This window comes from Meles meles, chromosome 17 (assembly GCF_922984935.1).
Source record: "Meles meles chromosome 17, mMelMel3.1 paternal haplotype, whole genome shotgun sequence".
In the NCBI taxonomy this organism is placed as follows: Eukaryota; Metazoa; Chordata; class Mammalia; order Carnivora; family Mustelidae; genus Meles; species Meles meles.
Genome location: NC_060082.1, coordinates 24,824,817 through 24,851,988, shown reverse-complemented (window position 1 = coordinate 24,851,988; position 27,172 = coordinate 24,824,817). Strand labels below are relative to the sequence as shown.

The following is a 27,172-nucleotide window of genomic DNA, read 5'->3' as shown; positions in this document are numbered from 1 at the left end:
CACAGTTTGGGTTGCAGGGTTTGCTCCTGGGCCTCTTCAGGCTCCCTGGGAAGAGTCAGATCCAATGTCTGGAGTGGCTAGGCCTAGGTCCGGGACCTCCCTGCGGCTCTGGGGCGTGGGAACTTCGCCTTCCCAGGAGGCTCTCCACTTGGTTAACTTGCCCAACCTGCTAGGTTGACTGTGGGCCCAGTCCTGGACTTCCCTGCTCGGGGGACGGCAGATGCCCCAAGGGCACCGCTTCCGCCGCCGCCGCCCAGTCTCAGGTCCCGGCCTCTCTGTGGCTCGGACTCTGGTCCGGGCACCTCCACTTGGGAACTCAGAGCATCCTTTCGCCTTCCTGTCGGGTGGCGGCTGCCGCCCGGAGGCCTCTGTCCCTTTAAGAGAGAGAAGGAAAACAATCAGGAAGTGTGTGAGCGCGGAGCCGGCTGCGAGCCCAGCAGTGCCTGCCCGCGGGGAGCCGGGGAGGAAACCCTCTGCGGCAGCCCCCCGCCCCCAGCTCCAGCGGTGCGGGCCTCTCCGGCAGGCCCAGCCTCGGGGTCCCTGGGGCCGTGGCCTCCAGGATGCTGTGCGCCTGGCCCGTGGATGACTGTGAGCCCTGAAAGCTCGGCGGGTGCCACGCGCTCCCGCCAGCCTGCCAGTCCCCCAGCGGAGATGGGGTGAGTGTGCCCCGCGGGCAGCGGGGGCTGGATCGGGGCGGCCGCGTGGGGCGGCGGCGGGGCCGCTCTCCGCCGAGTGCCGGGCTGCGGGCGCCGAGCCGGAGCTCTCCCGGCCCCGCGGCGCCTCCCCCTGCCGCTTCTGGGGGCCCCGGCAGTGCCCCGCGCGTCGCCTGCGGTCGTCACCCCTGCAGAGGGCTGCGACAGAGAGAGGCGGGGAGGGCTGTGGCAGGGAGGAGAGCGGCCACCCGCCCACCACTCTCCCTTTCTGCCCTCGGCGTCACGTCCAGCTTCTGCCTCCGTCCTTTCCTCCTGCCCGGCTGGCTCCGGGGGCGGGAGGACTGCCCTCACCCCACCTGGGGTCTTTGTCCCCGGCGCCAGGCCCGGGGAGTGGGGAGGAAAGTCTCCCGGAGCCGCTGGGGAGATGGAAACCCCCCGCGCTGGGGGAGGGTGACAGACAGGAAAGGGTTAAAGGGCTGGGGCCGGTGGCCTCCGACGGAGCCTGAGAAGCACACAGCACCATCAAACAGCACCGAGGGGTGCCTCTCCGCCCTCCTCTTTCCGGTGCAGCTCAGCTCCTGGACTTGCCACAGACAGAAAGCATAACAGACACTCGCCCGGGAGAGTCTCTGCCTGATCCACGGCTGCTCCGAGCGCCGGGTAAGTGCGTTTGGCCAAGGGAGAGTCCCCGGGAGGGGGAGGAGGAGTGGCGGCGGTGGGTGGGGCCGCGGGTGCCCTGGTCCCGATGCCCACCCTTCTTCAGCCAGCCGCCCCCCAAGGAGAGCAGCCTTCCCTGCACAAGACACCCACCTAACGTGCCCCCCTCCAGCTCCTAGGCGCGGCCCTGGCGGGACCAGGAGCAGCACCCAGGACCTGTGGTCCTTCCAGGGCTGGGCCTTTTGCACAACTCTGTGCATTCCCAGCTCTGCCACTGCGCCCTGCCCCCAGCACCAGGCCGGTGGGGAGGACCAGTCCTGGGAAGGATTATGAAGGGGGTGGAATCTGCTGTCCACGGACTCCCCAGACTGGACCTCTTCCCTGGCCTTGATTTCAGGTCTCCCTGCCAGGCTTCACATCCCCAGGCCTGCTGGCATCTTGATTCTTCCTCAGCCTCTGGGATGGGGGACTTATCTGATCAACTCATTCAAACCGAGTTGTTATATTATCTTCAGGGAGTCTCTCTGTATCTCATCTGCTTCTGGAGAGTGTAAACACGAATACATTTTCTGAAACTAGGACTTAGCCTCCGAGTCTCTTCAAGTGGCTGCTGGCTCAAGGAATTGACATTCTCAAGATCTATATTTTTAAAACGATTACGGAAAGAAGGCTCAAAGAAAGCTAGGGAACTGTAGGGTTCCAGGCATGGTGACCCTGCGTTGAGAACCCAGCAGACAGATGTTAGAGCCTAGTCTAACCTTACTGGAGCGTATTTGACAGGCGGCCGCCCTTCTCAAGCCCCTTCTTCCAGTCATCCCATTAAGACCAGCCCTGACCCTATTTTTCAGAGGATTTGAGTTTACTTTCCCGGGCTACACTCTCCGGAGCTAGTTGCTTTAGCGGAACTGGCCTTTGGGGAGAAGAGGATGGGGGCAGAGATGGAGAATGGAGTTGTAGAGGTTTCAGACTCTCCCCAGGGCTCCTGGGCCCTTGGATTTGATGGTGTCCTGCCCCCCCCCACGCCCTCCACAGGCACTCGCGGGCACACGCACGTGTTCACACTCTCTCGCATACTCACACATACACTCTTGCACACACATTCAGACACAGGTACACTATCTCGCACACACTCACACGCACACACTCACACGCACACTCTCTCACACGCACGTACATACACACACTCCCTGCGACACTGTGTGCGTTCCTTTCCAGAGCAGCGCTGACCTGGCCACACTGGCCACCCGTGCAGCTGTTCGCTCACAGCAACAGGAAGTGGTGGGCCCAGGCGAGTGGGTGGGGAAGGGCTCCAGGCTCGTGTTGCAATCCTGGAGATTTGTGGTGGTGTGGTTGACGCTGCCTGACCTGGGGCCCTTCCTTCAAGTGCTATTTCTGCTTCCTGGGACAATCCCAGGCCTGGATGCCAAAAACCCAGAATTCTCTGTGCTTGGGAGAGGTAACAGAGAAAAAGGTCTGTCTTGGCAGAGTGGCCTCTGGGGAAGGGATTGGAGAAGACTGGGAGTGAGGACAGGTAGAGGGCCCTGTGGCGGGATAGGTACGGGCTGTGGGCTGAGGGCCCCTGTGGCCGCACTTCTTGTTGGAGAAGTTTCTTAACCCTTCTGCACTTCATACTTCCTCCATCCCCTCACCTTGGGAATGGCCACACTGGAAGCGTTTGTGGGATGGTCTTGGGCAGAGCTCCCTGTCGGCCACCTGTGTCCACCTCAGGTCAGGAATGGAATCCTAGACCCCAGTGTGTTGTTTTTCTAGGCCAAGGGCGGCCAGCCAGCCAGATGCAGAGCACCGTCAATTACCTCTGGCACACAGACGACCTGTTGGGGCAGGGGGCCACTGCCAGCGTGTACAAGGCCCGAAACAAGGTAGGACACAGCCCTGCCCAGGCCCCTCAGGCCCGGAAAGTTCTTGGCCCTCTCAGCCCCTGGTGGGCAGCAGGGGTGGTGTGTGGCGAGGCAGAGGCTCACTCTGGAGTGAGGGAGATGCTATGGCTTTGGGAAGAGGTGTGGGGAGCTGTGAAGGGCTCCTTGGGATGCTGCGTCTGTCAGGGACAGTTTGGGACTGGAGAGAGAGAGAGGAAGACACAAAGGAGTCAACCTGGGATAAGGGCAGCAAAGCTAGGAATAGCAAAGCTGGGAAGTGGGACTCGTTTGGGTTTTCCCAGCCTTTGTCGTAGCTCTGTCCTGTGAGACCTGGTGCACAGTCTTGTCTCCAGAGCCGGGGCCAGACCAGGTTCCCGTCCCGGCTTCGCTGCAGCACCGTAGACGCCTACGTGGTTGCTGCCAGTAGAAGGGTAACAGGAACACCAAGCCATCCCTGCACCTGCACCATCTGGTGCCCAGTGCCCTCGGCCCCTCCCAGGGCTGGACCGGCCCCTGTTCCCTCTGAGTGCAGGAAGGAGCTGAGGGGGGGAGCCCCCAGGCCCAACCAGGCTGTCTTTGCTCACGTCTGGTGTTGGGCAGGTGGGAGATGTTCCACGGAGGCCTGGGGGAGGAGGTGTGCTCCCTGGGGCAGGAGGGGGACTGACGTTCTCCCCCATGGCAGAAATCTGGGGAGCTGGTTGCCGTGAAGGTCTTCAATACGGCCAGCTACCTGCGACCCCGCGAGGTGCAGGTGAGGGAGTTTGAGGTCCTGCGGAAGCTGAACCACCAGAACATCGTCAAGCTCTTTGCGGTGGAGGAGACGGTGGGTCCAGTGCTTGGTCGGAGGGAGGTGGTTTTGTCCTTGACCCTCACAGGCTGGGAAGAGGCGGGTCACGTAATGATGGTGGTCAGCTGGTCAGCCAGAGCAGCAACCCGGAATGTGCAGGACAGAATGCCAGGGGGCGGGGGGTAGTACCTGGGGAAGTAAAGATGGGAAGGAGGGCCTGATCGAAGAGGGCTGCCTGGAGAAGGTGACCTTGGGCTCAGGTGTGTGGGGTCACCGTAAGGAGGGAAGGCCAGGCCAGAAGCTGGGACCTCGAGAATGGGGCTGCTGGCTCTAGGCCGAGTCACCCCCTCTGGAGAAAGCCGGTGCCTGCCATCGTGATGAAGAGCAGGAGATGTGCCTTCCAGTCCAGCCTCCCTCTCTCTGTCCCACGCGCAGGGGGGCAGCCGGCAGAAGGTGCTGGTGATGGAGTACTGCTCTAGCGGGAGCCTGCTCAGCGTGCTCGAGAGCCCCGAGAACGCCTTCGGGCTGCCCGAGGAGGAGTTTCTGGTGGTGCTGCGCTGTGTGGGTGAGCCCCTCCCTGGCCCCCACCAGGACGCCCTCTTCCCCGGCGGACCCACCACACACCCTGCCCTCAGTGGGAGGCCGAGTCCCGGAGGGGCCGACATTTCTGAAACAATCACCCCAACACTCGCCTGGGTGGCTCAGTGGGTTAAAGCCTCTGCCTTCGGCTCAGGTCATGATCCCAGGGTCCTGGGATCGAGCCCCGCATCGGGTTCTCTGCTCAGCAGGGAGCCTGCTTCCTCCTCTCTCTCTCTCTCTGCCTGCCTCTCTGCCTACTTGAAATCTCTGTCTGTCAAATAAATAAATAAAATCTTTAAAAAAAAAAAACAAAAAACAATCACCCCAACACTGTCCCTCAGAGGCTCTGCATTCACGGACATAGGACAGACACGAGAGAACGGACGGAATCCAAGCGTCTGATTCCTGCTAATCAGCTATTTAAAACCCCAGCTTAAAGAGAGTTATTTTTATTTTTTTTTAAAGATTATTTATTTATTTATTTGATAGAGAGCACAAGTAGTCAGAGAGGTAGGCAGAGAGAGAGGAGGAAGCAGGCTCCCCACTGAGCAGGAAGCCCGATGTGGGGCTCAATCCCTGGACCCTGGGATCATGACCTGAGCCGAAGGCAGAGGCTTTAACCCACTGAGCCACCCAGGTGCCCCAAGAAAGTTTTTTTTAAAGCAGGTCATACACCAGGTTCGGGGCAGTGTTATTCACAATAACCCTGAGATGAAAATAACCCAATGTCAGGGGCAGACGGAGGGAACAAATAGAATATATATGTAGAATGCAATACTCTTCATCCTTCAAAAGGAACGAAGTTCTGACCCAGGCTACATGCGGGTGAACCAGGAAGGCTCTGCACCCAGTGAAGTCACAGGTTCTCTCTGATTCCGCGCAGATGTGGGGCCTCGCCCAGTCACATCCACAGAGCCAGGAAGAAGAGGAGTGCGCGCCGGGGGCTGGGGGGACGGAGGCATGAGCGTGACTGCTTACTAGGTAGAGATCCTCTGTGGGTATCGACAGAGCTCTGGAGGTGGACGGCGGTGACCGTCACACCACACTGGGACCGCGCACAAGCCACTGAATGGCACACTTAAGATAGCAGATTTTGTGTCAGGTCTATTCTATTACAACTTTTTAAAATTTAAAAATTTTAGATTTTGTTTATTTGAGGGAGAGATAGCACAAGCAGGGGGAGCAGCAGGCAGAGGGAGAAGCAGGCTCCCCTCTGAGCAAGGAGCCTGATGCGGGACTCGATTCTAGGACCCTGGGATCATGATCTGTGCCAAAGGCGGATGCTTAACTGACTGAGTCACCCAGGCGCTCCATATTTTATTATACTTTGTAAAAATAAATCAGACAGGAAGGGGGGTGCCATCCTTGGGGAGGCAGAGGCAGGGACCCTCTTGATGTCTTAGAGAATCCCGGTGGAACCTCCACACCATGTCTTTGGGAACCCCCTCCTTTGTCCTGTGCCCACCTCTCTTCTCCTGCATGTCCTGTGACCTGTCAGCCCATGTGAACGGTCTCTCTGGACCCAAGGACAGCCTTCTGCCCAAAGTAAGCCCCAGGAACGAAGCTGTCCCTGGCCAGAGCTAGCAGCCCCGCTCTCCGCAGTGGCCGGCATGAACCATCTGCGGGAGAATGGCATCGTCCACCGAGACATCAAGCCTGGAAACATCCTGCGCCTCCTGGGGGAGGAGGGGCAGAGCATCTACAAGCTGACGGACTTTGGGGCCGCCCGGGAGCTGGATGACGATGAGAAGTTCGTCTCTGTCTATGGCACTGAGGAATACCTGGTGAGCGGGAGGTTGGGGACCCACTGCCCAAGCTGGGGGCCCGCCCTGACAGCTAGTTGCCCCTCCACTTATGACTCTCCCGGAGCGCCATCCCCCGACCCTGGCCAAAGGACTCTGTTCAATCCCCCTGCATGTGGCAGGGTATACGTCCCCTCTGCCCCCCAACCAGAAGATTGTAGTCTGTTCTCCAAGATGGAAAGGTGACGCTACAGCCTGCCTGGGCCTCCCCGCTGCAGTGTCCCTGCCTGGCCCCCTGCCTGGGCCTCCCTTGTGCAGTTCATTCCTTGCTAGGATCCCCACCAGGCAGGGAGCACCGCTGGTCACTACTTTCCCCAGGGCAGAGACTGGCCAGATAGACGTGCGCTCGGTGGGCTAAATCCTCACCAGTTTTTAAGGTGACGAAGGAGCTGGTTCTGATCGTTCTGTTTTCCCCGGAAGGGGCCGAAGGAGGTCTGCTGGGTGGGGCTTGGGCCCGTGCCTACCGGCCCCCTCCGTGGCTGCTCACTGGTTCTCTTTCCCGCAGCACCCCGACATGTATGAGCGGGCCGTGCTTCGCAAGCCCCAGCAGAAGACATTTGGGGTGACTGTGGATCTCTGGAGCATTGGGGTCACCCTGTACCATGCGGCCACGGGCAGCCTGCCCTTTGTCCCCTTCGGGGGGCCACGGCGCAACAAGGAGATGATGTATGCATACAGTGGGCCCCGGGCAAGGCGGGAGATGGGTCAGACCCTGGGCCTTCCCCACAGGTCCCTGCTCTATGGCTGCTTCCTCCGCTCCCTCTGTGGTCCTCCTCGGGGCCATCTCCATCATCAGCCAGTCACATGAGAAGCTGAGACCTGCCCTGACTGACGGGAGATCAGTCCTTTATCTTCGCTCAGGGCGCCCTGTTAGCGCTCCCTTCATGCGCGTGTGGCCCACCCAAGTTGGTTGAGGCTCCAAAAGAGACCTGCCCAAGATGGCAGAGCCTGCCAGGGACAGGGGTGGGGAATGGGACGAGGACCCAGCCTCCTGATCCCAGGTGCGAAGCCTTCCCAGGTTTCCTGCGGTCTGGTCCAGCGGTAGTTGGGGACGGTGGCTGCTGCCACCAAGGGCACAGCTCAGAGCAGGGAGGGTGTAAGGTGGATTGTGGGATGGTCGAAACCCTCACCCTCAGCTCAGGGGTCTGGCTATGTGGAACCTGGATGAGGTTAGGGGAAGGGGAATGAGACAGACAAGGCAGAGGCTGGCAGGGAAGACTGGACTTTGCAGGGAGGAGTGGGTTAGTGGAGTGGGGCACAGTGAGGGCAGAGGTGCAGGGGCAGGCCAGACTGGGGGAGGTGCGGGCAGGGGCAGAGGAAGTGGGCCGTGGAAAGGAGCAGAAAGCTTGACATTTCCAGGCTAATGGGGAGGGGCTGGCTGGTGTGAACCAGTGCTCTGAGAGCCCTCTGGCTGAGTTTGCCATCCCTTGAGATGTGATAGGCCAGGGGTCCCGCTGACCAGGTCCCACCTCGGCCCAGGTACAGGATTACCACGGAGAAGCCGGCCGGGGCCATTGCAGGCACTCAGAAGCGGGAGAATGGGCCCCTGGAGTGGAGCTACACCCTCCCTGTCACCTGCCGACTGTCCTTGTGAGTAGACACAGACCCGAGTCTGGGCTGGCTTCCTTGTCCCCCACCCAGAGTCGGGCCCTACCTCAGAGGGCCCCTTGTGCCTGGTCGGCTCGGGTAGACCACGTTCCCAGTCAGGCCTCAGTCTTCCCATCCGGATGCTGGAACGAATTCATCCAGCTCTCCCTCCGCATCCTGCCCTGACCCACCGCCTGGGTCCAAGCTCTTCTAGACATTGTCATGTGACGCCCCTGACCCACTCAGAGAGGATGAGTCTGGGCCCTGGTGCCTGACCAGCTCTGTGTCCTGGGGTCCAGGGGGCTGCAGAGCCAGCTGGTGCCCATCCTGGCCAACATCTTGGAGGTGGAACAGGCCAAGTGCTGGGGCTTCGACCAGTTCTTTGCGGAGACCAGCGACATCCTGCAGCGAGTCGTCGTGCACGTGTTCTCCCTGTCCCAGGCGGTCCTGCACCACGTCTACATCCACGCCCACAACACGTGAGTGCGCGGGAGCCTTCCCTACCCAGGCAGAAGGGTGCGACCTAGGCAGTGCTCTGTGGGCTCTTTAGAGAGAAGAGCATCCGGGTCTGACCTTAGTTTGGAAAATACTAGTTGCACAAATTTGAAGTTAAACCATTCTTCCTGCTGCTGGACTCCGGCAGGAAGAAGCCTCCCCATGCAACACGCATTAGGATTCTGAGGGGTGCGTGTGTGCGTCTGTGTGTTGGTGACGTGTTCCCAAATATATCGCTCAGAGGACCCTTTTTCTCTAAAATTCTAGGTGATTTTAGTGGGAGAATTGCCAGAAGGGCTGTGAAGGCAGAGACTGGGTACTGGGGCTCCTGCATTCGGTTCCTACTCTGTCCTCATCCATTCCAATAAGGCACGAGCTCCAACCTTTGTCTCTCCACCCTTGACAAGACAGGCAAAACCCAGTCCCTCCCTTGGCGAAGCTGAGCCCTCTCCGTGGGTGAAGACTGAGATGGGGTTTGGGTCACCTGGACCCCATATCTTGTTGACACTTCCCGTCCTCTCTCTTTCTCCCCCACCCCCGGAACCCCTTGTGTGTCTAGGATAGCCATCTTTCTGGAGGCCGTGTATGAGCAGACCAGGGTGGCCCCCCAACACCAGAAGTTCCTCTTTGAGGGTCACTTCTGGGTCCTTGAGCCCAACTTGTCAGCACAACACATCGCCCACACGACCGCAAACAGCCCCCTGACCCTGTTCAGCACAGCCAGCGAGACCCCCAAGGGGCTGGCCTTCAAGGACCGTGAGTGGGGCCCACAGGCTGGACCTTTTCTCCTTCTCACATTCTCTAAGGGGCAGGGGCTTATGATCCAGGATATTGATTAGTATCTTTTGTGGGTGTTTCTTGGGGCTCACGGGGCGCAGAAGTAGACTTGGCCTCTGATCCTCCCACACCTCTGAAATGCCACGTGACTCAGGCTTCGCAGTGTCCGCAGAGCTGGGAAAGAAACTCCAACTGAAACTGGGAGATCTGGATTTAAGAGGATTTCCACGATCTCTGTGATGGGTGGGAAAGCCTCGGATAGTTTGGGTTGGAGGACACAGGATCCCAGAGAGAAGGGAAAGTTGCCAGGGGTCCAGAGTTTTATCTTCCAAGTTCTAGAAAAAGTATCATCCTTTCTCCCTCCTTCTCAGGGTCTCCAATGCTGGGAAGGGGGATTAACCTTGAAACTCCTGGGTATGAGGGTGGTTTTAGCCCGTTTTCTGGCCGTTTCTGGGACTTTGGGCCTGAGGCTGTATGTAGTTCTCCAAAGAGGACACAAGGGGGCAGTGAGGAACCGCAGTTGTGAAGCACAGAGTGTGCATTTATGTAGGCTTGGGGGGCCGCTCTGCGCAAGGTAGGAAGCTGGGGGGAGAGAGGGGTGTGAATGAGGAATAAGGAAAGGTGAACTTAGGGTTCGTCCAGGTCACACAGGCAGCCCTCTCAGACAGGGTCTTCGTCTGCAGCTGCTCAGGACATCCCCAAGTTCTTCCCCAAAGTGGACCTGCAGGCAGATTACACCACCGCCAAGGTGAGAGGGGGCCTGAGGGGGTGCAGGGAGGGGTCGCACAAGGCGGGGAGCGGGACTCCTAACCCCGCCCCCTGTGTATCACAGAGCGTCCTGGGCGCTGGCTACCAGGCCCTGTGGCTGGCGCGGACCCTGCTGGCCGGGCAGGAGCTCATGCTTCGGGGGCTGCACTGGTGTGTGTGAGTACCCCCGAGGGCTAGATGGGCTGGACCGGGGCAGGGCGGGCGGGGTGGACCTTTCCCACGCAGCCTCGCGGCTGTTCTCTCCGGCTCGGTGTCCTGGGCCCCCTGGCAGGAGGGAACTCCGACTCAGTCCCCCCTTTGCAGGGAGACACTGCAGGCTACGTGCAGGCGGACGCTGGAGGTCACGCGGATGGCTCTCCTCTTCCTCAGCAGCAGCCTGGGCACTGAGAGGTGGGTGTCTTGCCTGGGACAGGGGGGCTGCGGCCAGTGTGAGGCTGGCTCAGACCCTCAGCCCTTCTCCATCTGCCTGTTCCTCACCCGCAATATTTCCAACAATGGCCCTCGCCTCCCCCTACCCAGAGCTCCCACCTGCCCTGCCATTCAAGAATACAGAGGGCAGCCCTACCTGTCCCTCATCCCTGCCCCTCGCCTGGTGACTGTACCTCCTCCCACCACCCAGTCACCGCAGGGGGAATGGGGCTACAGGGACACTCTCTCAGCAGGTAGGAAGGCCCAGAGCAGCGCTCTAGGGAAAGCCCCCATCGCCTCACCCAGCCCCCCGGACCTGACGGGATGGGGATCCATTCTGCCCCATCCTCCACGCTCTTCCTTCTGTATCTTACGCTGTCCTCACCTTCCTCACCTTTCCCGGCCCTGCCTCGGGGCTCCAAGCCGGCCTCTCCTCTCACTTAAACTGATTAGGTGTGACAGGCCAGACAGAGGGAAAGACTGGGGAGAAGGGAACCAAGCCGGAGGGTCTGGAGATGAGAAGCAGGAAGACTCAGTTGGCCATAGCACTTCCAAGCCGTGAGCACAGCCCCCCACACCCCAAATCTTGGAAGGCAGGGGCCATGGTACAGTGGAGAGGGGGAGCTCTGCAGCTCAGGGAAGCTGATGGTGGCTGGAACCTTCCCCGCTGGGAGGAGATGAGGGGGGGGGCAGAGGAGCAGAGACTGTGCTGAACGCGTTTGATGTCCCTCCCCTTCATGTCACCTGACCTGCTCTCTAGGAAGGTCCTGGGAGTTTCCCAGCAGTGCAGCGGCCACTAGGAGGAAAGGACAGATGGGGTGACAGAGATGTGGGAAGAGACAGAGGAGAGTCTCCAGATGACAGGGACAGAGTCCCTGGCCTGGCTGAGCCCCCTTCAAATGGTGACAGAGATGAAGGGCTGCAGGGGCCGAGCATGGCTCCTCGCGAGGAGCTCTGTCCAGGGCATGGAAAGGGGGTCCAGGGATAGATGTGGCAGAACATCCACATTCCCCTGGAGGAGGAAGCCCTTCTAGGCACGAAAGATGATAGGGAAGATTAGAGATAAGAAGAGGCAATCCTGGAGGTCTTCCTGGAAGAGGTGAGGCTTCTAAGGCCACAGTGAAAGAGAAGACCTCGAGTTGGGAGGTCCTGTGCAGAGACAGAAAAGGAGGCCATGACTGGGGAGATTGTGGGAGGGGTTCTGGTGAGGTCTGTTGAAGCCACAGTTAAAATGGAAAATATCCCAGAGTGAAGGTGGAGTGGGACAGAGGGATGGAAAGGGGAGGAGAGAACGCATGGAGGTCCTGGCCAGTGTAGTTGGTAGATTGAACCCAATAAGAGGACCCGCAGAGTTCTAAGTTCTACTGTATCTTCTTGAACAGGAAAGACGTGTGTCGAGAAAGCATTTGGGATATTTGTCTGCCCATTTGCCTTGGACTGAGGACAGTGGAGAAGGGACAGGCCAGCCTTGGGACTGGAGTCCTCGGTCTGCTGGCCACTGTTTTTCCCTTCCTGGATCCCAGGCCCCTCTGGACGGATAGTATATCTAGAGAGCTTGGGCTCAGAGGATTGCCTGCTTCAAAGCATAGTTCAGCCTCCCTCCTGCCAAGGAGGAGCACAGAGCCGAGACTCAGAGGCTCAGTCCAAGCTCTTCACTTGGGACCTCGGGCCACTGTTCTCTCTCCCAACCTGAGCCACTATTTCCTCGTTTTCAAAATGAGAGAACTGGATGATCTCTGAGGCTTCCTGCCTCTGACACTTTGCAATTCCTTCCTTTTTTGAACATCCTGACACATCGATTCTGGAATCTGAGATAATTTAATGAACACTAGGCATAAAGTGGCTGCCATTGCCCAGCCAGGTGACTCACCTCTCCCATAGCACCCTCCTCCTGCGCCAGGCTCCCTTGGCAGAGTGTCTTTGCCTCTGCTCTGAAGCTCCCTGGTCCTTGCAGCATGTGGTGGCAGTGTGCAGGCAGCTGGGACTGGCTCTGGAATGCCCATGCTTCCCCAACCGCCACCAAGTGTGTGTCCATACTCTCTAGCCAAGCGCCTTAGCCCTGAGGTCCTCTTTGCTGCCCACAAATATGGAGATTCGTCTCTGTTATGTACACGAAGGTCTGAGTCTGGCAGAGCTGAAGTGACTGACCCCAGATCCCACAAGACGGGTGAGGGGACAGCTAGGACTGGCATTCAGACCCATGTCCCCAGCCTCCCTGCCCGGCTGGACTAGCCAGCTGCAGCCGCTTCTGCCAGCCAAGCATCGCATGCGCTAAAATCCATTTGTACATTCACGAATTCATTCAACAACCATGTATGGAGGAAGTACCATGTGCTGAACTCTTTGCGAGCTACTGAGGATATAATGGTGAACTCCTGCCTTCATGGAGCTTCCCCTGCAGTCCTGATTCTCCCCCCTCCTCTCGCCTTCACCTCCCCCTGCGCCAACACGACTCCCAAGCCCAAGCACAGAGGATTCTTTCCCCAATCATGGTTTTGATAGAAATAGTATATGCCAATTGTAGAAAGCTGGAAAATATAGATAGGCAAAAACGAAATAAAAATACCATGTCCCTGCCACCCAGAGCTAGGTAGTAATAGATGTTCTTCTAGGTATTTTCGGCTATGTGTATTTAAGCATATATATTGACAGACATGAGATCTGATGGTACTTGCCCTCTTCTAACCTGCCGTTCTCAGCACATGAGCCCTCCAGCCCCATGTCCATACCTTGTCATCTCCTCTAAAATCAGCCATACGCAAAGTTCTCTAACTAGCCCCCTCCTTTCCTTTTCTCACTGGTTTTATCCAAACCAGGCTCCGATGCAAGACGACACTTTGCATCTAGTTGTTTTGTTCCTTAAGTCTATTTTAATCTTGACAGACTGCCTCTCCCCAGCCCCCCTTCTGATCCTGGCGATTTGGGGGGACAATGCCCATTGTCCCGCTTTCTGGACTCTAGGGATTCCTCTACACCCTCTGGGGTTTTTTTTTTTTTTCTTCCTTCCCAGCATTTCTTATAAACTGAGAGTTCTGAAGGCTAGACGGATTCAACTGGAATGTTTTTTGGCTAAATACATCGCAGATGACACCAAGTACACTTAATTTCCTCCCGCCACTGGGTGGGGACAGCTGATTCCTTGATCGTGTGGTCACATTTTCCCTGTCCAGGCCGGCATTAGTCACCAGGGATTTGGCACCATGCCCAAGCGAGTAACTTAACTTTGCTGGGGCAATGGGTTGCTCATAGTCTGAGTCCCAGAGCATTATTGGTAATATTCTAGGAAATACAGCTTTTCCCTCATTGCTTATCCTGACGTATAGTTTCTACTGGGAAGGAACTTGGGTCTTTTCCTTTAGTTATAAATATTCCTAATAAGGAGTCCATAACGGTCGCCTCGCTGTACGGACTCATGGATGTTCATAGCTTCATGTTGTGTCCATCAACCCCCATCTTTAGTCTCTGCAGTGCTCAACAAAGGTATAACTTTGGTGAGTCGGGGCCCCTTGAGGTTGGTTCCTCTGATCCAACCGCAATACTCCCCAGATACCCCCGAAGGCAGCAAGGCTGTCCCAAAGATGTCATACCCCTCCTGTGGTCACGGGGTTCTGCCTCCCAACCCCCCAGCCGTGTCCTTTCTGTGTCCTTCCCTGAGGTTCAGCAGTGTGGCTGGGATGCTTGAGATGCCAGAGCTGAAGAAGGTCACGGAGCTGAGGTCCAGGCTGCGGGCTGTGAGTGAGGCGGGCATGGGGGGCTGTAAGAGCAGAGCTGGGGGGCCGTGGTCCAGCGGGGCTGCTGTCAGAACACTGAGCTGAGGACCCCCTGGGGGTCTGCCTTTTTTTTTTTTTCTGTCTTCCAGTTGGCAGAGGCCCTCTCCAGATGTTCGCACAGTATCACAGAGTCCCAGACAAGCCTGAGCAACCTAAGGTCTGAGCTGGTGAAGAACCGGGATCAGGTACATGCGGACAGAAGGTCTGTGGGATTTTCCTTCTTGGTGGGGTGGGCACAGGGACGCACAGCTCGGAAGGTCCGGTAGCCGTTTTAGGCATCAGTCTGCTTTCTCCCTTATCTGGGCCAGGGTGCTGGGGTATGGGGTAGTGGTGTGGCATCCAAGAATGAGTAGGACCCTCCCCCGAGACTAGCCAGATGGAGAAAAGCATCTGGGGTCCTGCCCCCTTCTGGGCGTTTAGGGAGAGAATTAGAAATTCCAGCAGGTGGAATAGTTCTAAACAAAAGAATAACTTTGTTCCCTTCCTCTTCTGAACCCTTGCTCTGCTCATTCCCTGGATTGGCTCTCCTACTTCTGTCGTCTTATTGAATCCCCAGAATGCCTCTGCTGCTAGGATGCCCCTGTTGTGGATGGGGAAGCGCACTCTGGGAGTTTAATGTGCCCTGGGACACAGACGGTCCATGACAAATGACAGTGGTGGGACTTGACGTCACGTGTGCCCATCTCCAAGGCCTATGTTCTTGGCCTACACCAGGGATTTACAGCTTCGAGAACCTCATTCAACAAATATAAGAATGCCTACCTGCCCCCTCACGGCCTGGTGTGCGGCCCTGCCCTGACCACGCAGCCCGTTCTTCTCGGTACCCACTCCGCTCAGTGCTGACGGGGATCCCTAACCCGGCCCCCAGTTCCGACATCAAAGAGCTCTGAAAACTGTGGGGTTTTGTTCGTTTTGGCTGCAAACCCTGACCTCAGTCTTCTGCCGTGATCCTTCTTTTAGTCTCTGTTTCCCTCTTAGAGTGGATACTCTTACTGTTCCTTAAAGGCTGAAGGTATTGGATGGACCCCAGACCCCAGGCCCCAGACCCCACTCAGGCTGTCCTACAACATAACCTATGTCTGCTGGATTGCCTTTCTAGAATCAGAAGACAATTCTGAATTTGGGATGTATCTGGCCTGAGTCTTTTGGATAAAGACTGGATTTGAGGTCTCATCCACCCCAAGTTGTCCAAAGGACGGGTGCCTGGGACCCAGCTTGGGCCCAGCCCAGAGTCCAGCTCCAGAAGTAGCTGAGATGGGGTCACTGGGAAGAGCTTCAGGAGGGAGGTGGAGCTAAACAGGCCCACGGGTGGGGAAGAACACAACCCCCCAGAGACACACACATTCAACATCTCAACTGTCTGTATCCAGCCCAAAAAGGGAAAGGAAGAAACACTGCTGACCTTAAACCCCAGGAGGTGAAGGTCCTTGAGAGGTCATCTTGCACATCCGTCTGCCTCCAGGCAGGACTGAGGACTGTGGACTCATCTGTGTTTTATTTCATTTTATTTTATTTTTTTAAAGATTTTATGTATTTATTTGACAGAGAGAGAGAGAGAGTGAGCACAAGCAGGGGGAGCAGCAGAGGGAGAAGCAGGCTCTGCACTGAGCAGGGAGCCCGACTCACGGCTCGGTCCCAGCACCCTGGGATCAGGACCTGAGTCAAAGGCAGAGGCTGAACCAACTGAGCCCCCCAGGCGCCCCTCACCTGTGTTTTAAACAGGGGTTGTTGGTTCATGGTTTAAGCACCTTCCATGTGCCAGGTGTGGGATAGACCATGAGGCCCCGACTTCTGCTCTCCCCGGGCCACCAGGAGAAAGGCTTCTGCTCCACTGCGGTCCTCAGCGGGCCCTGCCGGACTCGCAGGGTCCAGACTCCTGCCTGGATTCTGTTCTCAAGCCTTCCAGTGTAGCAAAGGCCAGCCTCCTGTGGCCTCTCCTGCTTGGCTTTCTGTCTGTCTCGTCTCTGATGAAACACCTCGAGTGTGTGTGTGTGAGAGAGAGAGAGACAGAGAGGGACAGAGACAGAGAGAAAGAATCAATGTGTGACTCAGAGGTGGCTGGCTGGCCCCACGGCACCTCAAACAAGCTTAAGGACAGGAGAGTCACCCCCACTCCCAGACTGGCCCCCCAGACTGTGGCGATGAGGCTCCTTCTGCAGGCGGACGGTTCCTCTGCTCCTTCCGCCCCCCCCCCCCGGCCCCCTCCCCGCCCAGCCACGTCATCCCCTCCCTTCCCTTTTACTCTGTTCTGTTTGATTCTCCCCTGGCTGGTCCCCATCTCCTGCCCACAGCATCCAGCAGATGCAGTGTTGTTTGGAGAAGATGAACCTCATCTACAAACAGTTCAAGAAATCCAGAATGAGGCCAGGTGAGCCGTGGGGAGAGCAAACTACCCCTGCTTCCCTCCCTTCCTCCTTCCTGCCTGCTTATCCGGCTGTTCCATGCCATCCCTGTGGCTGCCGGGGGCCCACCGTGCGGCTGCTGGGGTGCTGCTGGCCTAGGGCAGGGTCCCCACCTCTAAGTTGCCTGTGGACAGAGAGGGACAGAAGGCCTGTGACTATTGCCCTGTGAGAGGCGTGGACAGCATGCGTGGGGGGCTCAGATGGCCGAGGATGGCTGTTCTAGGAGAGGTGGTCCTTGGAAGAGATCCCTCACCTCTGCAGAGCACTTTACAGTTTGAGGAACGTTTCCCGAGCCATCGTGTCTTTGGCTCATCGGAATAGCCAGGATTTCCAAATGAGGGAGGGTCTGAAGACATATCCTGCCGGCACCCACCCGCTCCTTCGCCGGCACTCTCTGCTTGTCCTCACAGGGGACCTCCGGGGGCACAGGCAGCTCATTTCCAGGCTTAGGAACTGGCGGCTGCTTGCCCACGGTGACCGCCATCATAGGGCATGGTAGGCTGCAATTCAGGGGCGGCTGGGGTAGGAGGTTGGTCCTGGGAGACCCCAGTTGACTCTTGGGGTTGAGGAGCTCACAGACGAGGACCCGACCCTCTTCTTCCCAGGCCATGCCCCCCAGCTTCTCCTGACATGGGGACGCAGGCCTTGGCCTCGAGTGCCAAGTTCTCCTCCAGCTCTAGGATTATCTAAGAGCACTGTCCCCTAGAAACTGGATGCCCGCAATGTACCAAATTTTGAGTTCTCCAGTAGCGAAAATTTAAAAAGTAGAAACCAACGGGCGAAATTAATTTTCGAAAGACGTTTTACTTAACCCAATATATCCAAATTGTCATTTCCACATATAATCAATTTTTAAAAATTCTATTAAAGAGATCGTTTACATTCTTTTCTTTTTTGTGAGTGTGCTAAGTCCTCCCAATCCCGTGTGTATTTCACACTCACAGCACATCTTTCTCCGGAAGCTAATTTTTTAGCAGACGTAACAGTCGTTCTTACCAAAGCAGTAAAGTTGCGTTTGTTGGGAAAATAATATTTTCCACTGCTCCAGCTTTAAAGTTTTAGTTAATTGAATTAATGAAATTAAGATAAAAATTATTTTCCTCAGGCACACTAGCCATGGACCGGGTGCTCAGTAGCCACGTGCGTGTGGTGGCCACTGACTTGGACATACAGATCTCTCTAGATGATGTCTGTGTGTGGGAGTCTCAGTCCTGCCTCAGCGGTCTGGCTGGGGAGGGAGAGGGGAGAGCAGCCCAGGAGTGGGACACACAACTGATACTCTCCCATTCCTGATGTGCCACTGGCCTGTTTGGCTGTGATTTTGGGAGAACTTCAGGGGCTTTTCTGCTTCCCTTCCTGGGACTTTGCCCTCTGAGCCTCCCCCACTTCTGGGACCCTCCCATGCATCTGATACCATCCCCTGGGCTGTTTGGGATCCTCATTTATTTCATGCCTGTAGAAACTCTGGGCGCGCTCCCCTTCTGCTGTTTATAGATAAGGAAACCAACCCCAGGGACATGTAGTAGCCCAAGCTGTCCTGGTCTGGGGTCGTTTAACCCCTTATGCCTCACAGTTATGTTCCTATTGGTTGCAAGAATCCTTCATGAAGATTAAACAGCTAACCCTTGACAGCTAACCCCTGGACTCCTGAAAAACGCCACTCTGTAAAATGCTTCCTGGTTTTCTCTCTTCCCTTGCGGCTGCCCTGGGTGTCCCATGGGATGGCTGAGGAAGCCGACTCTGTGCGGCAAAATCCCGAGTCTGCAGCTTCCTGCCACTCGGAGGCCGGTCTGGGACCTGCAGCGGGGACTCAGCTCAGTGCTCAGCTGGCTGAGAGCAGGACCCCAGGTGAAATGCCCAGCGAGGGGGTTCCGCTGTTAGGGAACTGGGAAACCTCTAGCTGGGAGGCCATTCCCTGCAAGCCCAGCAGGGGGCAGCATGTCCTAGCGGGTGAGCATCCTCCGGCCATGGCCAAGGGACCGAACCAGGGCATCAGGCACAAGTGGCTGGTCCGTGAAAGCGAGGTGGAGGGTGAAGGAGAGGTGGAGGGTGATGGCCTGGCTTATCCAGCTCCTGGCTCCAGAGTCCCCAGCTGGCTTTGCCTGCAGCTTGAATGGTCCGTAATGGGACCTGCAGGCTGCAGGCAACCACCTCTGGGAGGGGTGTTGGATGAGTGGCTGGGGCTGACCACATATCCTTCTGGGCCCCCTCATCCACCACTTTCCACCTGAAATGTTCCCCAAGTACTTATCTCTCCACCTGCCTCGCTCCACGGGGCTGTGAGCTCCCCAGGGCCAGGCTGAGCTCTCTGCATCCTTGCAGTCGTCCCCAAGCCTTGTGGCATTCTGTTTTGTTGACTGATTGGACAGGTGACATCATTTCTCCCTGTTTCCTCCAGGGCTTGGCTACAACGAGGAACAGATTCACAAGCTGGATAAGTGAGTAGCCCGTGGCAGGTGGGTGAGCGGTAGCATGGGGGTTCCTGGGGCCGAGCCAGCCTCTGCTTGACAAAGGGTCCTGCTCCCAGGCCGTAGCTGGGCAGAAGCAAAGCGGGTCACTGTGTCTGGGGCAGGTTATCTGGGGCCAGGGGAGGGAGACTGGGTAGCTGGCTCAGACAGAGCTTTCTGCTAAGCAGGCTTGATGTCCCTGGATTTATTTCCAGCATGAGCACGATCGTGTGTAGGATTTCTTTTCCTAACTGTCCTCCCTGATTTACTGCTTCCTGCTTCCTGCTGCTGACCCTCCCTGTGCTCCTCTCTGCCCCTCTGTTCCCAAGTCACTCATCTTCCCGGAGGCCCTCCCTGATTTAAATGGTTATTTGGAGACTCACTCCCCCAGTTCCACGCCCACCCCTGACCCTTACGCACTCTCTCTCCCACTTCAGTCTCTGAAACCATCTCGCCTTCTGTGTGAGGACTGGGCTTGAGTGTGTCTGTTCCTTGAGATCCCCTGGCCCTTCCACACCTCTCTGTCCCTGGGTTCTGTGTCCCAGTGCACCGACCTCCCCAGTTCACGTGTGTGAGCCTCAGTCCCTCCTTGTGTGGAGACACATCCCTGCTGGGGATGCCAGCCCTTGGAGGAGGTCTCCTTGCTGGAGACACAGGGACACTACGCATGGGTGTGGGCGAGTCCAGCTGCTTCTCTGTGTACCTCAGTGTCCCTGTCTTTTCAGGGTGAATTTTAGTCATTTAGCCAAAAGGCTCCTACAGCTGTTCCAGGAGAAGTGTGTGCAGAAGTATCAGACATCCCTGGTCACGCACGGCAGGTGGATGAGGTAACAGTCAGGCCCTCCCTCCTGGGGTCATGGACCCGGGGGCCCTTCCTGGCCTGGCCCTTCAGGCTTCAGAGAACCTTGGGGTTTGCAGAGCCCTGATCGAGGGCAGGTGGTCATAAAGGAACAAAGGAAAAAAAAAAGGTGGTTTTGTGCACGGGGGTGATTTCTGTGCATTAGCTTCTTTAACCCCACGACGTGGACCCCACGCAGTAGACACTATCAGCCCACATCACGGATGAGGAAACTGAGGCTCAGAGCATGGGTCTCATTCTCAGCACTACATAGCTAGTAAGTAGCAGACCCACAACTAGTACTGGTTCTGTCTCTAAAATCTGAGTTCTTTCCGTGTTCCCAGGTTGGTGTGCTGGGAAACCCCTTCTCAGGGGAGAACACAGGATCCCTCTGGAATGAGGCCAGGCAGGCTTTCAGACTTCCGATGGTCGGGAATGCAGGATTAAGTAGAACCCACTCACGCTGTCCCCTGGAGGAGATTTGGGTTTTTCCTTCTCACCTGAGCCCCTCCCGGCTTCCTCTGTCTGTGGGAACATCGTCCCCTCCCAAGAAAAGAAGGCAGGTTCTCAGGCCTGTACAATCCGTGGGCTCATTATGGGGCTGCGACCCAGGCACTCACCCACCCTCACATTAGAATACGGTTTCTCCACCCCTAGCCCACCCCGAATTCTGATTTAATTGGTCTGAAGTCAGGCTTGCATATCAACATTTTAAAAGCACCCCCAGGTCATTCTGCTATGCAGGTTGGGATGAGAATCGACCACCCGCTTGTCTGTGCTCGGATTGGTTCCCTCGTTGTGCAGTGGGGACAATGTTCCTGCCCCCTCCCTCCACTCAGAGAAAAAGAGAATTCCTAGAAGAGTCCTGACCTTGCTGTGCTCTGGCAATGGGGCAGTTCCCAGAGCAAGTGCTGGCTGGGCTCTCCTCTGCCTCTCAGGAGCTGAGCCTGGCCCTGAGCTCCCCCTCAGCGGCGCATGTGCTGGGCCCGGCCATGTGTGGTTTTGCTCCCTGTCGTTCTGATGGGACCATCGGCAGCCTCGGTCAGAAGTGTCCTCGGTCTTCCTCCAGTGGGACAGGGGAGGGCTGAGGGCATACCTGGGGGAGCAGAGACTGTGAGGGAAGCACATGGCCAGAACCCCTCAGCTCCTGCTCTCCCCCATGTCTGTGTGGTGACCTTGACAGCTGGAGGGACCACGGGAAGAGCCAGCAAACCCAGCTCGGACTTTCTATCTGCTCTCTCCAGGGAGGTGCATGAGACCAGGAACCATCTGCGCATGGTCGGCTGTTCCGTGGCTGCCTATAACACGGAAGCCCAGGGAGCCCAGGAGAGCCTCAGCAAGGTGCGCGATGGTCAGGGGCATGGGTGCCGCTGAGAGGAGCCAGGTTGGTCTGGTACCCTGGGGACATGGGGCTGTTTCCTGCCTCTGGGCAGGCCTGCCCTTGGCCAAGTCCAAGCACACGGTGGCTAAGGAGGTCTCTGACAAGCAAATGTGCACTTCCTGATGACCTCAGACTGCGGATCACTGCAAGGACAGAGCTTCCAGAATGCTGGGACATTATCCTCATGCCTCGTGTAGCCAGGGAGGTTCCAGGCTACTCCTGAGAGAGGCAGTGTGAACCCTCTGTCTTCTGGTCTGGTCTCTGGGAAGAGGCCAACACGCGGAGCTCTGAGAAGGCTGCTCAGGTCCTTGGCCTGCAGCCCCCGCAGCAGCCCCATTCCTCAAGAGGCTGGCTGGCTGCCCTGCCCCTTCCCCTAGCTCCTGGCTCGTGCAGGGCCATCAAGGTGCAGGTTAGATCCAGAGGAGAACGTGGCTGTCTGGACCATTAAATCCAAGCACAGACAAGTGAGGGTGGCTGTGTCAGCTGCGCTCGCGTGGGAAGGAAGGGCCTGCGGGAAAGGCTCCGGCATTCTGGGTTCTCCAGGGAGGCAGGCTGGGCGCCATTTTGTTATGTTTTTGTTATCCTTACTCATATCTCTCTTGCAAAAAACACAAAAAAACACATCTGTGGCCCATCCCGCCTGACTAAAGTGTGGCTTCCCTTCAGATCCTTGACTGGATGTCTCACCAGCTCCTTCAGGACAGAACAAAGGAGGCTCAGGTCTCCCCACCCTTGACAGCCCCCTATCCCAGCCCTGCACTGACGGGCCTGGTTCTCCAGTAAGTGCTGGAGAGAGGGGCGGGGCGGGGGGGGGTGGTAGGAGAGGGAGGTGTAGGGTGCAGATGTTAGAGCCCGAGGGGCTCTGCCTCAGGCCCCGGAATAAAGAGTTGGGGTGGCGGGCTTCTCGGGGAAAGGGGCTGGCGGGACAACTTGGGCCTCAGCCACAGGAGCCTCTCTTGCCTCTGCCCTGCACAGGATGCAGGAGCTCTGTGAGGAGATGAAGCTGCTGGCCTTTGACCTTCAGGACAACAATCGCGTCATTGAAGGGTGAGGAGCTCCCACTGCGTGCGGGGCAGGTGGATGACAGGCGTCCCTTTTCCAGTCCTTTCAGAGCTCTGGCCTTGTCCGCAGGCTAGTCGCCATCCTTGCGAGGATGTGAGTCTCAGTGCAGTCCGAGAAGGGGGCTTGGGGGCACGTGGAACTATGGCCGCGTCCCGCTCCCCGTGAATGCGGACTCTGCCCCACACCTCCCCCAGACCCACTCCTGCCCCCTTGGCTGCCGTGCTCGGGCTGCTGCTCTTCATCTCTGTGTGACGCGCCGGGAAACGACAGCACCGAGCTTGGCCTGACTGCCCGAGGCCTGGGTTTCTCTGGCCTTGCTGGGCCCCGGCCTCATGCCCAAGCTCCCAGGAGGCCCGGCTGCAGGCCCAGCCTCCCCGACTCTGCAACACACCCCCGTTAGACTCCCCTCCTCGGGGGAACGAGGGGTCCTAGAGAGGGCGCAGGGAGCGTGCCTCCGCACTGAGACTTTGGGATTTGTTTGCTCCAGTAAAATTCACAAAAGCAAGCTGGGGAATAACAGAGGGACCGATGTCTCATATAAGGAAGCAGATTTGAAAGGGAAAATCCTTCCATCTAGTAGTCGTGCTTTACAAAGCACGTTTTCTAACCCCAAAGAGAAGGAAGGACATGATCTCAGCGGCAGGGATGGTCCTCGCCCTGAAGCTCCGTGGCCTGTTTCCACACATACACACTTGGGGTGCGTGTGCCCATATCCCCCCCACAGCTTCCCCACCGCCCTGTGTCTGTCACCTCCCACAGGAGGACCAGTGGCACAGTGAAAGGAATCTGCAGACTCCCGTAGGGTCTGACTCCTGACTGCATGACCCTGGGAGGTTTCGCTCGGCTCTGGGCCTCAGTTTCCTCCCCTGTGAAAAGGATATGGGATGATGATCCTAAGCTCCTGGTGGGAGCTAAGGGTGAACTCAGATGAGATAGGCCACGTGCTGGGGAGGGGAGGAGGCACAGAGGGAAGGGCTCCCTAAATGCTAAGTGTTCCTTGGAGGCCAGGCCAGTCTGGAACCTGGAATTAGGATTATGAGCTGGGGTGCTGGGAGCAGAGCCTGTGGTTGTCCCCAGAGTCGGGGAGTGTCCCTGGGCTGAGGGGGCATCCCCTCCAGGTCCCAGCTTCTTAAATACCCTCAAGGAGGAGATTCTTTCCAAAACAGCCCTCAGGGGCAGGAAGTTCTAATTTTAGTGCCATAAATGTTTCTTGCTGTGATATGGAGTCTATTTACAGATAGCTCAAAACTTTATTATAGTGAATTTTTACTTCCTTATTCAGAGCAGTAGCCAAAGAGCCTGCAGAACCCATTCTGAATTCCTGTTCCCCCCTTTTGACCTTTTGGCTGTCCCGGATTCACCAGGGGAACTTTTAAGAGTGCAGCTCCAGACTTTGCCTCCAGAGATTGCGGGTGCTGATGGGGTGGGGGATTTTATACCCCCCCCCAACAGATTCTAATGGGCAGTCGGGGGTCAAAGACGCCATGAGGGGATAGCCAAAGACTTGAATGTCTCGGTGCTCCCCATAGCTGAGTGTGCTGGGTCCTGGCACGGCCCTCGGGCTTCTCCCCTGCGTGGGAGAAGCTAATCTGCACCTTTCCTTACAGGTTAAGTCGGCCCCCGTCGGCTCCTGACTCCTGATCTCTGAGCCCTGGGGCGCCCGCCATCCTGAAGCATTAGAATCATCTGAACACTGCTCTCCTGCCTGCAGTGTGGGGCCTCCCAGGGGATCACGTCCCGTCCCCTCTCATCAGCCTACCTCCCTCCTGGCCGACAGCTGGGAGACATCACCAGCATTACCTTCCACTGCCTCTCTGCCCAAAGCAGCATGGCAGGACTTGGGGCGGCGGGCGCTCTCTGTCAGGACCCCTGCCTGCACTGACCTTGGCGCCTTGTGCAGGCTCAGGTCACCTCTGGCAGGCCGCAGTGAAAAGAGGCTCCCATTGGCCTGCCCGCCCATCTCCTCTGGGCTATAGGGCTTCGCTTCTCAGGGAACAGAAAGGGGAGGCCTCTGGAGGTTTCCCTAGGATGCTGGGTCAAAAGGCCTCATTTCAGTCTTCCCTCATCTTAAGGGGTTTTATGTTGAACATACAGCTCTGCCCTCTCCTGTGACTTCTGAGGGTTCCCGCTCTCCGCCTCAGGCAGGACAGAGCCTGACTCTCCCTCTACTCTGGGTCTGGTAGAGCCTGGGAGGAGAGAATGGGGGGTCCAGGCCAGGTGCTAGGGCCTCGGGCACCCTCACCTTCCTCTTTCCCTGAGGCCTGGCCTGGCCTGGGAGACACAGCCACAGTCAGCCGTGAGCACAGGCCTGCAGGTCCAGATAAGAAGCCTGCACCTTTGAGAAGGGGAATAAATGTGGCCTTCTTTTCTACTTCTGAGTGGCTCTCACTGGCCTGGTCTGTGAGGCAGGGGAGGGCTCTTGGCAGAGTGCGCTTGGCCTCCCAGCAAGCACTGGGTGGGGATCTGTGAGGACAGGATTGGGAAATGCAGGAGGGACCGGTCACTTCCTGATCCCTGCCTTTCCCCTAAATGGGCCCTAATTTCAGGGAAGATCCTGCTGGGAGGGCTTGTCTTCCCATTCCTTCTCCTGCCCCCAGCCATTTGGGGGAGCTGTCTAGGGGGCCTGGGACGGGGGGAGAAAGGAGATCTCTCTTTTCTCCCCCCTTAAATCCACCATCGAAGTGCCTACTCCTTTCCCCCAGCCGGCCCTCCCCCGCTCTCCCTCCCTCCCCTTACCTCCCCCACCACTCTTCAAAACCTAGGCCACGTCCTAAACACTGAGCTCGAGCACTACTATGGGTCATTTTGAGTGTCCCCTCATTTTGCCTAGAAGCTAGAATGGTGCCTGGACATTCAGATTCGGACAGACTTGTCTTTCCCCTGCACTCCATCCAGCCTCCCCCTTAACTGCGCTCCCCACCCAGCCTGGAGAATGCAGTGAAGTAGCCCTCTTAGGGGAGGGAGGGAGCTGGGAAGCCCCATTTGTGCACCGAAGCATGAAAACAACATTATGCTTGACTCTAGATAACCCTAGAAACCTTTCCTGCCCATCTTCCTGCAGCCTCCATGTCCTCAGAGGCTGCAGTGCCTCATGACCCAGCAGTGAGGAAGCCCAGGTCCTCGACTCTGATGCCCTCCCTGCTGCTTCTCTATGGAAAAGACCAGCAGCCTCTAAGGACCCAGGAGAGGGTTGCTGGGGTAGGGGTTGCTAGCACTGAACCTAAGCGGCTTCATGTATGCCATTTGGCGTGTGTGTGTGTGCATGTGTGTGTCCATGGGGTCATTTAAGCCCAGTGTGTTCCAATTCTGGGGCCCCTGGAGCCAGCTTCTACCTTGTGCCCCTGGGCCCTGGGCCACCTCGGGCCTTCTCTGCCTGCATGAAGCTGGGGCGGACCCTTCTAGCTCATCAGAGTCCCCACAGGGACATCCCGGGATGGATTTTCCCTGGCAGCCGTGGCTGCCTCTGGCTCCCACATGCTTGGTGGGGCTCAGCAAAAGAGCCTGGGATCCCTGAAAGCCAAGCACAGATTTTTTGGGGAATGACAGGATCCAGACTCTGTGTGCTCACGAGGAAAGCCCGGCAGAGATAAACTCGAAGGCTTCAGTGTGTTCCTGTGCGGGGCAGAGGCCCTGTAGTGGATGCCTACCCCCATTTCAACTTCCGCAGAGGCTCTGATTCTCCGTCAGTAGGGAGCGAGGAAGTGGACCAAGGCCCATCCAGAAGAAGATCCTCTGGTGTCTGAAGACCTCTTAAAATTCCCTTTCTGGTCTCTGTTGTGATTCCTAACTTAACACTTAAAACGAAGAGTGCACTCGGCTCCTCAGACTTGACCTGAGCAACCGCAGGGTGCCAGGCGCCGTTACTGGTGGCTGAACCACACAGGTGACCGCCATGGCTTGCCTGCCCCCGAGGAGCTCACTGGGAGGGGGCGGGGGGGGGACAGTTCAGTGTCATGAGGAGAGGGCCGGGCCAGTGACGCACGGCTCAACGGCAGCGTGACCTCACTGTCTCACGGGGCTGTGCTGAGGTCAGCCTGGGAGGGTATCAGGGAAGGACTTGGGGACCCGCGGGCTCTGGGGTGCGGCCTCCGCAGGTGAGCAGAATTACCTAGCAAAGAAGGCATGGCAGGCATCCCTGGCAGTGGGAACTGCACAGGCCGTGGTGTGGAAGGAACTGTAGGTATGTGTGTCCCTGAGAGGAAGCTCAGTGGGAAGTCGGTTTGAGGAAAGTGAGAAGCAGACCCAAAAGGTCCTTGTGGGCCAGGATAAAGAACTCGAGCTTTGTCTCAGGGAACCACAGGTGCAGGTTGATGTCAAGTCCAACTGGGATTTTAAAGACAGGACTCTTCAGTGCCTACGTGGAGGGTGTGTTGAAACACTGCGTGTCGGTCTCCTGGTCTGTGAAATGGCGGTGATGGCTGTCCAAGGGACCTGTGGGAATAGGTCAGGTATTTCCACACGGGGCCTGAAACACCATGTGAGTTGTCTGCACACCCTGCCTGCCCTGACCTCACTTGGCTGTGAGGCCCCTGAGCAGGGGAAGGTCAAGAAACAGATTCTCTTAGGGCGCCTGGGTGGCTCAGGGGGTTAGAGCCTCTGCCTTCAGCTCAGGTCATGATCCCAGAGTCCTGGGATCGAGCCCCGCATGGGGCTCTCTGCTCCGCAGGGAGCCTGCTTCCTCCTCTCTCTCTGTCTGCCTCTCCGCCTAGTTGTGATTTCTCTCTGTCAAATAAATAAAATCTTAAAAAAAAAAAAAAGAAAAAAGAAACAGATTCTCTTGTCTCACTGGGCCGGGCCAGGCAGTGGCTCAGTTCTGTCACAAAGGTCTGGGAAGGACCCACATGGCATTCAGATTCACGGGGAGCATCCTCTTAAAACAGGC

General features: G+C 57.3%; 1 protein-coding gene across 5 annotated transcripts; it reads left to right on the top strand.

The window, feature by feature from the left end:
• The first annotated feature begins 301 nt into the window (after positions 1-301).
• On the top strand, positions 302-26,957 carry IKBKE (inhibitor of nuclear factor kappa B kinase subunit epsilon). Of its 5 annotated transcripts, none has more exons than XM_045982703.1 (22): positions 309-656; positions 1,224-1,313; positions 3,081-3,190; positions 3,870-4,010; positions 4,410-4,539; positions 6,156-6,337; positions 6,861-7,021; positions 7,835-7,945; positions 8,242-8,421; positions 8,997-9,193; positions 9,898-9,962; positions 10,047-10,132; positions 10,286-10,372; positions 14,046-14,121; positions 14,250-14,362; positions 16,452-16,528; positions 18,961-19,000; positions 19,735-19,836; positions 21,092-21,188; positions 21,895-22,007; positions 22,204-22,275; positions 23,898-26,957. In XM_045982703.1, exons 3-22 carry the CDS (start codon positions 3,104-3,106, stop codon positions 23,929-23,931), a joined length of 2,151 nt encoding a protein of 716 aa, XP_045838659.1. In that variant the 5' UTR covers positions 309-656; positions 1,224-1,313; positions 3,081-3,103; the 3' UTR covers positions 23,932-26,957. The 5 variants fall into 5 exon arrangements, with proteins under 5 accessions (XP_045838661.1, XP_045838659.1, XP_045838660.1 ...); XM_045982704.1 differs by having other exon boundaries at positions 10,047-10,138; positions 14,055-14,121; XM_045982702.1 differs by having other exon boundaries at positions 310-656; positions 10,047-10,138; positions 14,052-14,121.
• The last annotated feature ends 215 nt before the right edge of the window (positions 26,958-27,172 follow it).

What these genes read in the sequence shown, in the direction of transcription:
- IKBKE (XM_045982701.1), top strand. Translation starts at nt 3,104, where the DNA reads ATGCAGAGCACCGTCAATTACCTCTGGCACACAGACGACCTGTTGGGG. An exon ending in TGAGGTCCAGGCTGCGGGCT is followed by an intron (nt 14,122 to 14,249) that starts GTGAGTGAGGCG and finishes TCTGTCTTCCAG; the next exon opens with TTGGCAGAGGCCCTCTCCAG. An exon ending in CAGGTACATGCGGACAGAAG is followed by an intron (nt 14,363 to 16,451) that starts GTCTGTGGGATT and finishes TCCTGCCCACAG; the next exon opens with CATCCAGCAGATGCAGTGTT.